Here is an 11,873-nt window from a genome sequence, read left to right on the forward strand (position 1 = left end):
ATTATTAGTTAAAAATCAAACGAAATGGAGTGATTTTGAAACATAATATTTCTATGTGAAACGGCAGCTTGTCGTGTGAGTGTATGTGTAATAAACTTCTAGGTCGAGCTACCAAGTCCAATGAATCCACTAAATACTAGGTCTAGGAACTCAAGGTGACACGGAAGACTCTGTCTATGAACACACAAACTCTTGCGTTTCAAAGATCCCTCAACACGTTATACTATAGATTAGCACAGAGAAGCAGGGGTCGATCCCACGAAGATGGACGAGTAAGAAAGCATCTAGAGACTTTGGTTTAGAAAGCGGCTGCTGCCACGCAAATTTGGGTTGACGTATAACTACGGCTAGACCTAGGCACAAAATCAAACACTAGACCTAGAAAACTGTAAACGTCATGCTGAGATCGAACATCCTTAGGGCTACGTAATTTTAAACTAACTTCCTAGACCGAGCAACAATTACCAACTGTAGCTAAACAGAACGCAAATAAAAGTGGGGACCAACTCCCAGAAATATCAAGTACGGAAGAAAAGCTGCAACTAACTAACTAACTAAGGATTTAACTAACAGCAACATGCATCTCATCGGCTAAATCAAATACGAATATGAAGAAAACAGAGCACATACCCAGATTCGAACAGAATATAGAAGTTCGGACGTCGGAAACTTGTGACTAGCCAGAAATAAAATAGATCTACATATACTAGACGGAATGAAATGAACACACGAAAACTAGGCATGAATCACGATCACTCTGTTTCAGCTTCAACGACGGGTGCTTAATCCACTCCGGATCCAAGCAATCCGGTCCCAACAACAACCAGAATCAAATCCATGATTCTCGATTCAACAGATCTGCTCCGATCAACACTAGATTCCAGCGAGTCTACTCAAACTCAGCAACCAACACGAAAATCAAACATCCAATTCAACATTCACAACTAGCTCAAGATAAATGACATCCATAATCGAAATCAACAGCAACTCAAATATGAAAAACAAAAATTTCATAAACAACGGAATTTCAACAGCAAACAGGGCCGAGCTTCGAGCGGGAAGCTCGGTGAAATTCACGACAGTAAAGTAAAATGAAAACGATTAAATTGTTTCTTCACCCTCTGTAAGGACGGTGTTACCCACTACTGACTAGCAAAATAAACCCGAGAACACCCCACGATTTCCCGATTAAACCCAAAGTATGTATAAGTGAGTGAGCTAGAGCTGCAATCTGGTCATAAGGCCTCCACCGAGAAGGTTCCCTCTGATTGCATGCTTTCTTCTTTATATAGGTGTGGACATAATCTTCTAGAAGCCTTCGTAGAAATCTCCATTCTACCATTCAGCCCCTTGATTTCCTCCGTCTTGTAATTTTTCTTCAAATTGCTCACTTATTCGTCAGTTTCCTTGGACCATGCAATTGTCTTTCTCTATTCCTGGATCTGGCGAAAACCTTCTACATACCTGGCTTAAAACATGTGTTAGACCCCGCAAATGAATGAGTTTCACCCCTATATCTATGCATGAAATTAGCCTTATCACTATGCCATAATATCTTTTTTTGTCATAAGTATAATTTATATTGCTACTAATTTACCCTGACATTAAATATCCTTATCTAAATAGTACATATCATTAATTGGAGATAATTTGAATCATGCATTAAAGTAACAAATTTCAAAAAATTTCAAAGGTATATATTTCATTCTTGTCATGTCAATTTAATACTATTATTTAAAAAAATTAATTCAGCGAATTAATTATTATAGTGTTAATTAACACACTACATAACTAAATCATTATATATAATAGTAAAATAATTTGATAACTTAAATGGCAATAGTATATTTTTCAAATAAATAGCAATAGTTTATTTAATAATTTTATAGTGTAACTTTTAGTTTTTTCTTTGTCTTTTGTGATATTCTTTCATAGTTTGTTCTTTTTCATTAAATCTTCTAAAATATTTTATCAATGCAATAGAAATGAAATCATTTATTTAATATATGGAAAATTTTTAATAATTTAATAATTTTCTTATTCAAAGTTAAATTTTATAATAACATAAAATAATCATTATGATGAAGCTTTTTCTGCATTATCTTTTTCATTGTTATGTTATTTTCATTAGCTTTTATTACATGTAATATTTTTTGGAGCTTGGAATTCTAACATTTAAAAAAACAAAAAGAATATAATTATATAGCTTTCAAATATTAAATAGATAAGTTGAAAATATATAAAAAAAATTTATGAGATTCAAGTTAACGGTTCAAAAATTAAAAATCAATGAATATTGTGTAATGCAAAAATAATTAGATGAATCCACTTTTATCATTTTACATTATTTTAATGTATCATATATCAAAGAATTAATTAAGAATTAAGAATATAGAGTATATATAGCTTTAGAATGTTAAATGTATGAGTTAATAAAAGGGGAAGAGATAAAGAATATATTATCCAATCATATTTTAAAAAGAGTATATGAAACACATATGTCATTAAATGCGTGAATAAAATGTGCATATAATAAAGACATTAATGCAAGGGTAATAAAGTACTTACTTAAAATAAAATTTTAATTAATACTAATAATTACCATTTCAACTCAATTATGGCATTGCCATAATATAAAAAAAAAACTTTTCCTTAATTAAAATTGAATATTGAGTGGAATAAGGTGTTTTGCTTCTTGGCTTCTAGCAAAGAACCGATTTTTAAGCCGATCCGAGAATATGGTCGCGTGGTATTCGGTAGAAGTGGGTTCTACGGAATGAGACAGCGCACCAGCACTCCATTGCAAGCCAAAAAGTCCACGAAAAGGAAAATAAGAAGAGCATATCACGGGTCAAATAGACTTGAAATTGGAGAGACAAATTTTCCATTTTTTTTTCTATTTTTTCACAGCAGTCGACATTCACTCCACTAGAATAAATTGTCAACTGTTTTACCTGCACCACGCTACAACTTCCCTTTCTCCAATAAGTACTTTAATATTACGGCGAAATCGTGGTCAAGAATTGAAGAATCTCAATCAACTCCATCCAAGATTGGGCACAACAATAAAGGGAAGGGATCCAAGACGGAATGTCATTCACTTTTTTCCTTGATTAACCCGAAGAAGCTTGTTCATTTTTGCTAATCTGAAGTCGGAGCAGCAATGCTGGAATTTCGGGTGCTCTTAGTCTTGACTGCCTTTTTATTTGCCCCGAAGCCTTCACTTGCTCGAGGTTCCTCTCTCTCACTCTAAAACACACTCACACACAACTACGCTTTGCACGCTTAGTGCATCTTGAAGTGATGTGGTCGATTAGTCAGCGGTATGTACGAACTGTTTTAGGGCGTTGAGTTAATCTGGAGCTTATGGGGTTATTTGATGTTATCAATTCGATGAAATGGGAGTAACTTGATTTAATTTTGGTTTTGGTTTGTTATTAAGTGTGTCGAGAGTGAGGATTTTGAACAATATTTTGTTGAAATGAGCTCTTGCTAGTCCAAGTTAGAAGCTTTTATAATGGTTGGGGGTGTTAGGACCTTTAGCACAAGCATGAAGCTTTTGGTTCTGAGGTCTACTTAGAGCGCCCAAGTCAATTGATGATTTTTCGTCAGTATGTGTTGATGAACTGTGGCATTTAGTAATTGTTGTCTTTTACAATGCATTTCCAAGTGAAGTTTTTATGAATGTATTATGTTTCTTGAATGTCTTCTAATAGGTAGGTGTTTATGCTTACTTAGCTATATAGCCCTTTTCACTTCACGAATTTTGTGTTTTGACAGCACCATATGCATTGCGAATAAGCTGTGGAGCTCGTGATGATGTTTATACTTCTCCAACAAATACTCACTGGTACAAGGATTTTGCATACACCGGAGGGATTCCTGCTAATGGGACCGTCCCTAGTTACATCTCTCCTCCACTCAAGACACTCCGACATTTTCCTTTGTCTGAGGGTACTGAAAACTGCTACAACATAAAGAAAGTTCCCCGTGGCCATTATCTTGTAAGGATCTTCTTCGGATTGCTTGCAGAACCTAGCTTTGACAATGAACCTTTGTTCGATGTCTCAATAGAGGGAACATTGGTTTATTCACTTCCATCTGGTTGGAGCAACCGTGATGATGAGCGTGCATATGTTGAAGGCCTCATTTTTCTAAAAGATGGAACTTCGACTCTTTGCTTTCATAGCACTGGACATGGAGATCCAGCTATACTTTCCATTGAAATTCTTCAGATAGATAATAGGGCTTATTACTTTGGCGGTGGGTATGGTCAAGGAACTATTCTCAGAACCGACAGGCGACTTAATTGTGGTGCTGAGAAACCAAAATATGGTGCTGATTATAGTGCAGACAGGTGGGGCGGTGACCGATTTTGGAATTCCCTCCCCACATTTGGTGAGAATTCTGATAAGATCCTATCTACTACGAAAAGCATCAAACAGAGCTCGCAGCCGCCCAACTTTTATCCAGAAGCTCTCTATCAAAACGCTCTCATCAGTACTGATACACAACTTGATTTAATGTACACAATGGAGGTTGAACCTACTAGGAATTACTCCATTTGGTTGCATTTTGCTGAAATAGATCCTTCAGTCACTGAAGCAGGACAGAGGGTATTTGATGTCCTGATCAATGGTGACCTTGCATTTCGAGATGTTGACATTGTTAGTATGTCTGGGGGCATAAACAGCGCACTTGTCTTGAACAAAACATATGCTGTCAGTGGGAGGAGTTTGACCATAACTTTGCATCCTACCAAAGGAAATCATACTTTAATCTGTGCTATAGAGCTTTTGGAGCTTGTTTTAGCTGAATCCAAAACGCTGCCAGCTGAGAGTAAGCCAAATACAAATCATATTTATCAAACCTGAGTTTCCAATTATATTCTGCATCTTATTTAACACACCTAGATTTACATCATGGTCGGGGTATGGAGATATGGAGTATTTCTTATGCAATCATCTAGCTCATGTCTTACATGATAGAATGGGTCTGCCTCTTATAAGAAAATATTTTTCTTCTGTTGAGTTTCAAAGTGATAGAGGAATTAGGATCTCAGTCAATATCTGTTAAGACATAATTTTATTCCCTGTAGTTATTTATGCATTTCCAGTTTTGGCCATTCATAAAAGTGAATGTGATTTATTTGCTTCCTTTCATTCAGGAAAAGGGATATCCTTTTTGACCAACACAATGTAGTAATTGATTAATTAGAGTACAATATTAGTCAATATTAATCCAGCACCCCCTGCCTCAACTTCTGTAAAAAAAAGGAAATTCCACAAATTCACCAGCTGGGCTGTGTAAGTATTAATAGCAATAGTGGAATCTCTAGGACAATGTTGATGACCAGAGATAACTCCCTTTTAATATTCTTGGGGTAGGAGGGAGTAATTCTTTTATGTATCTAATATTCTGTTTCCCCTAGCTTTGATGCTTACAGCTATCCTCGATTCTTAGAGAACTGGCACAATCATGGGAATGTAGGGGTGTGTGTAATATAAGATATTCAGGTGCCCCGGGCAAACTTCTTACTTTGTCGGCTAACTCTAACCCTGGAAACTCTACCCCGATCACGCAACATAGAAAAAATCTCTATCAAGATAACTTTCCTAGTCCAAGGTGTACCATCTGCATTCCAAATGGGCCAATAGTGACTCTTGAGTGTATCTACTGGAACATGCATACCTAAGCAAATGGAGCTTTTAAGCACACCAATAGTTGTCAGAGGCATTAATGGCAAAAACTTCTTCTTCTTTTTTTGGCGATACTGGCAGTGTGTTCTTTATTGGATGATGGCCATAGTTATTATAAAAACGCTCACTTTTCAAACCAATTGAACACAATCCTTTTTGTAATTGTTCATGGTTTCTTGAGACTGTCTTAGCTATCATGTCATTTTGTGCGTATTTTCATCCCTCTGGAATTGTAAGTGTTAAAACTTTTTTCTTGTAGTTGAGGCTTTGCAAAAGTTGAAGGGCGCTCTTGGTCTTCCTCTCCGTTTAGGGTGGAATGGTGATCCTTGTGTTCCCGAACAACATCCATGGAGTGGAGTGGACTGTCAGTATAACAGAAGTATCAGTAAACATGTTATTGATGGGCTGTATGCGCTTGATCCCTACCTTGGTCTTTTATATGAAAATAAATATAAAAATCTGCTCCTTTTTGAAGCAGAGATGAGATTTGTAAATGCCTTAGTTGTTAACTGGCCCAAATATAGGCCCATTGAAGTGACTGAATTACTTGATGCATTATTAAGCAACTGACAAAAATAAAAACAAATGTAATTACCAAGAAAAAAATGAACTAGATTCATATGGTTCTTACTAGGCATGCTTTGATCAGAACTATTGAATTCAAAGGTTGATACTTGAACCTGATACTTTTATGAGGAGGAAATATCTTAAGTTCCAACATACAGAAGTTTTTTTTTTGTCTCTAAAGGCTTGTTTGAATTTGAACCTTGATCGTATAAAATTTATCCACGACATGGGCTGTGTTCTCACTACAAAATTGTAGGAGATACCTTTACGAAAATCCACAGTAATAAACTGATAAAGGAATATCATGAGCTGCAGGTAGGATAGTCTCTTTTTACTTTTCTACTTATAGACTTCTTTTGCTATTTGAAATTGCCCCTTCTAGATCTTGGAAGATTACCTGGAATCATTTGTTAGATGATTATTTCTGGCAAAGAGTAACTGTGACTTTGACTAGATGCATACTTACTGATTTTGTGTTCAACAACATCCCTTCGTGTGTTTCTGTTTTAGCAATAAAAGTTTGAAAATTTTAACCAAATGCTTATCACAATAGTAGTCTAGTTGGATCGTTTTCTGGTTTTTATCAGAAAACCATTATTCCTAATGTAAATCGTACCATTCACTTATACTTTGTTTTCTCCATACATGGATCGAATTTAATGTATTCATTTTTTTTATTTGCATTGCGAGGTCAGAATTCTTGACAATCAGGGTTTGAGGGGTTTCTTACCAAATGATATATCTCATCTTCGCCATCTCCAGAGCATGTAAGTCAAATTGGGGCCATCTAGTTATGATAATAAATTATGCATAAATTGATAAGCAGAGTCTTGGGAGTTTCTTTTTATGGTACTGTGAATGATACTACATTTCTCCACTCGTCAGATATAAAACTCATATGCATGGCTTGATTTAGAAAGTCTTTAACATTGCGTTACAGTAAAACAAATGTTCTCACATTTTTCTCATATTTATGTAAATTGTGCGTTTACAGAAATTTAAGTGGGAACAGCATTTCTGGGGGCATTTCCTCTTCACTTGGATCAATTCCTAGACTGGAGATTCTGTGAGTAAAATTTACACCATTGTTAGCCTGGTTTGAGATTTATTTCTTTGGTTTCTCGTCTCTGAAGTGTGGAGAAGAATGGTGAAGTCTGAACTTGCTTATCTTTGTTGATATTTTATGTTAGTGGACAACGGTAGATGTTGCAGCTGTCATGTTTTCTTTTTCTTTACTCCATTTCAAGTAACCAAAAGCTATGGACTCAAAAGAATGAATGATCTTCAAAACAATTCTTTGATTTATGCCTGTTTGATAGGATTCCTATTTCCTAGTATATAAAACTTGGAATAGGTTTTAATTGCTATTAAGTTGTTGAAATGAGTTCAAAAAAGTTGGGGGCTTTGATTGTTTTAGTTTGATTGTACATAACTGTAAAATAGAAGTGTAAGATAAGAGTCTGCAACTTACAAACACTGTACGTGTATAAAGCAGAATAGCAACACACCAGAGTAGCTCCTGCATCCTTTGATAGATAACTTTTGATCCCAGATTAGACTCCTGATCTCTGAATAAACATTTAGGAGTAATAGAGTGTGCAGACCATTAAGAGGGGACAATGTGACAATATGATAAATGCAGTCAATCATTTTCTCCTTCATGATCTACTGTTGATAGATCATTTTAATACTACCTTCTACTTACTATCTCATATTTTGCACTGAATTAAATATGCTTAAATTACCTCATGCACTTAACAAATGCTGAAGCAAGATTTTTGAACAACAGTGATCTATCATTCAACTCTTTCAATGGATCCATCCCTGAAAGTCTTGGACAGCTAACATCACTACGGATACTGTAAGAAATTTCAAGATGTTACCTGATTACGCAATGAAAATTCTTGGACATGGACTAATCTGTTGCTATTTTTTCACAGCGACCTGAACGGAAACTCTTTATCAGGAAAAGTTCCAGCTGCACTCGGGGGAAGGCTCTTGCATGGAGCTAGCTTCAAGTATGTTGTACCTGTTTGTCAAATTTATATCTTCAGTCGTTATTAGATTGGACCATCAATTGAGTTTTCATGAATTTGGGCCATATGTTTCATGAATTCGAGTTAGACTTAGATGAGATGACTCTAACACGATTTATGCTGTTGGGCTGAATATATTTTACTACAACCTTCAGTATCATGCCTCTATGAGATAAGGCTTCTCTAGTTGTCCCCTAAGAATATTTCTGCTCATCTTTGTGCAGCTTTACGGATAACTCAGGCCTTTGTGGCATCCCTGGATTAGCAACATGCGGGCCACATCTTTCCGTTGGAGCTAAAATTGGCATCGGACTGGCATCCCTCGTGGCCCTTGTACTGATAGCAACTTGCTTGACATGTTGGTGGAAAAGGCGGCAAAACATTCTTCGTGCTCAGAGAATCGCATGTAAATATTTCTCTTGAATGTAGACTGCTTGGGAGCACATTAAATTTGGCAGATCCATTACTTCATTATTTTACGTGCTGATTTGTTTCTTTGCTCAGCGAGAGCTGCGCCATATGCAAAAGCGAGGACCCATTTCAATCGTGATGTACAAATGGCAAGACATCAAAGCCAAGAACATGCCAAGACAGCAGCTGAGAATGGGCCGAGCTTGCTGGCATAACTGACCAGCAACGAGACATATGTACGCATTAGTTCATGTATGATTTTGTGAATACGCAGAAGCCTTCCCATGCTACAACATCAAATCATACGTTTTACTTTGAGAAAGAGCTCGGAAGAGCTCAATGCAGTTTGCAGTCTGTGGAAGAGAAGTGATCATTCTTCACGGAACAACTCGGTAGATTACTGTAGTTTCTGATAATGATATACAGTTATATTTATATTTATATTTCTGACCAAATCAACAATATTGGTAACTTGCTACAGTCCAAACAAAGTACTTGATATATTGGGAAAGCATTGAAGTAACCTTGAACTTATCTAGTTAATTGGGTGAGTACTGAGAAGCTTGAGTTTTTTCTAGACGAACTATTTTTGAAAAACCCACTGCGGATACATGAATATATAGACCGTACTCTCTTTATTTCACTGCAAGAGATCAAATTTCTATTTTGGATTGTTTCACTCAAGTGATTGATATTTATTTGGCAAAAACCAATACCTTTTCTCTCTCTTATTTCATATGTTTATCTGTCTTAGTATTTTTTTTCTCTTATACTTTATTCTTTACATTTAACTTCATAAAAATAATTTTCTTAAATTTCATGTTAATAGGAAGTATTATGACAAGACGAATGAAGTTTTTGAATATGCATTCCATTTGTGAAAAAAAATTGTGCAAGAAATGCAAATAAGAAAAAAAAAACACATATGAAAGGTTAAAAATACATTTCAAGAGGGTTAGTAGGCAATATAGAAAAAATTAATTTTGATGATGGTCCAAAATGAAAAAAAAAAACTGGATTATTTTTTATGGCCGGATATAGTACTAATTATAAGGATCATGACTGTAGGGCTGGGTCGATACGATATACCGTATCAAAAATTTTATATTGTTATCATATCGAAATATCGATATGAAAGAATTTCATATCGTTATCGTATCGAAAGTATCGGTATACCGAATTTTGGTATACCAAAATTTCGGTATGGAAAAAAACTGTACCGTTACCGTATCAAAATTTTGATATATCGTACTGAACTTCGGTATACCGTTTTAAACGGTATATAGAAATTTCGTACGATATAACAAAATTTTATACCATTTCGAATACCTGTATACTGAAAAATATAATTTCAAAACTGAAAAACAAAACCAAAATATAATTTCAACACAATGAAATAAACATTGTTCATATCTCCATAATAAAAAAACAACACAACAAAACACCAAAAAATACCATAATCAAGTCAAGTCTGAACAAAATGCATTACAATAATTAGCAAAAATTATCAACATCTTGATCTTGAGCACCAAACCCTTCATTTTGTTGAAACCATCTAAAAATATTAACCTACATAAATTCAAGACTAAGAGATAAATTAGTACTAATTCAAAATGGAATTTCAATCGTACACAAATATAAGCATATAATTGAATTGAACAATAAATATTTTTTAAATATATAAATAAATTAAATGAATATCTATTTATAATTTTAAACTTTTAATCTTAAAAAAAAATTATATTATTATATTATAATCGGTATAAACGGTATGTATCGATAATTCAATATGTATTGATTTTCGATATATTTCTGTATACTGATATTATCGATATATATTGTATATTCGATATAAAACGGTATACCGCGGTATAAGAAAATTCATATCGTAATCGTATCGAAAACTAACGATACGGTATTGTATCGTACCGAAAATTTTAGTATACCGAAAATTCGATATTTTTCTGTACGATACGATCAATATACCATTTTTTCGTATATTTACCCAGAACTAATCATGAGAATTAAAATAAAGATAAAAATTATTCCCTCCGTCCCATAATAAGAGCCATATTTTACCATTTCTGTCAATCACAATAAGAGTCATATTTCACTTTACCATGAATGGTAAGTATGCCTCATATTCCACCAACTTATTCCACCACATTTTACTACTGTGGGAAAAATGTTCCATTAACTTATTTAACCCACTTTTCTTCATATTTCTTAAAACTCGTGCCCAAACCAAATAGGACTCATATTGTAGGACCGTGGATAATTTCTATGTTTGTTACCTCCTTTATTAGAATTAAATATCCCACTTTAATTCGATATGAATATAAAATAAATAAGTGGAGCCAACTATATGTTATCACCAAAATGTGTTATTCCCTCCGACCCATTCAATATGTTCATATTTCCCTTTTAGTTTGTCTCACTCAACATGCCCACTTTCTATATTTGGAAATAAATTCCTCCCTCCTCATTAAAATATTCAACTATCTTTTTCTCTATACTTATTTCACCGAAAAACTCTTCCTAAAATTCCGTGTCACTAAAAAATGTGGACATCTTAAGTGGGACGGAAGGAGTACATAAATAAGATCATTAACATGATCATTAGCTGAGAGAGGAGTAGGTGGAGTAGGTGGACTAGTTGGGAGATGAGGAGTTGGAGGAAGTGGACTAGTTGGCAGAGATGGATGTAGACAAGTTGAGAGAGGATGATATGTTGCTTCAGGTGGACGAGTTGGGAGAGGAGGATATGTTGCTTGGAGGGGTGGTGGTGGAAGAGGTGGATGAGTTGCGATAGGAGGATATGTTGCTTGGAGTGTGATAGGAGGATATGTTGCTTGGAGGGTGGTGGTGGAAGAGGTGGGCGAATTGGGAGAGGAGGATATGTTGCTTGGAGGGGGGGTGGTGGACGACGTGGATGAAAGGGATACAAGGCATTTCGGAGAATGGGTCTTGGCTGCACAGGAGGTATCACGAGAGGGGTGTACAACTAAATACCAAAATATCAAAATAAAAGATAGAGACGGTTCAAGATAAACAATAATATAACTAAATAGCGTTAATAACAAGAGACAGAGACAGTTCAAGATATACACTAGCTTTGACTAAATACTGTAAATAGCGACTTGCAGTCAAATGGCATCGC

General features: G+C 35.1%; 1 protein-coding gene across 1 annotated transcript; it reads left to right on the forward strand.

Moving 5' to 3' along the window:
• Positions 1–2,916: 2,916 nt before the first annotated feature.
• Positions 2,917–9,256, forward strand: LOC121745573 (receptor-like protein 4). Its single transcript, XM_042139529.1, has 9 exons — positions 2,917–3,233; positions 3,781–4,839; positions 5,959–6,106; positions 6,962–7,033; positions 7,261–7,332; positions 8,056–8,127; positions 8,207–8,284; positions 8,527–8,708; positions 8,807–9,256. The coding sequence occupies exons 1-9, from the start codon at positions 3,164–3,166 to the stop codon at positions 8,926–8,928; spliced, it is 1,875 nt and encodes a 624-aa protein (XP_041995463.1). The 5' UTR covers positions 2,917–3,163; the 3' UTR covers positions 8,929–9,256.
• Positions 9,257–11,873: the final 2,617 nt, after the last annotated feature.

Source organism: Salvia splendens, chromosome 8, assembly GCF_004379255.2.
Source record: "Salvia splendens isolate huo1 chromosome 8, SspV2, whole genome shotgun sequence".
NCBI lineage: Eukaryota > Viridiplantae > Streptophyta > Magnoliopsida > Lamiales > Lamiaceae > Salvia > Salvia splendens.

Coding starts and splice junctions, on each gene's coding strand:
- LOC121745573 (XM_042139529.1), top strand. CDS start 3,164: ATGCTGGAATTTCGGGTGCTCTTAGTCTTGACTGCCTTTTTATTTGCC. Junction 7,034..7,260: donor CTTCGCCATCTCCAGAGCAT/GTAAGTCAAATT, acceptor GTGCGTTTACAG/AAATTTAAGTGGGAACAGCA. Junction 8,128..8,206: donor CTAACATCACTACGGATACT/GTAAGAAATTTC, acceptor ATTTTTTCACAG/CGACCTGAACGGAAACTCTT.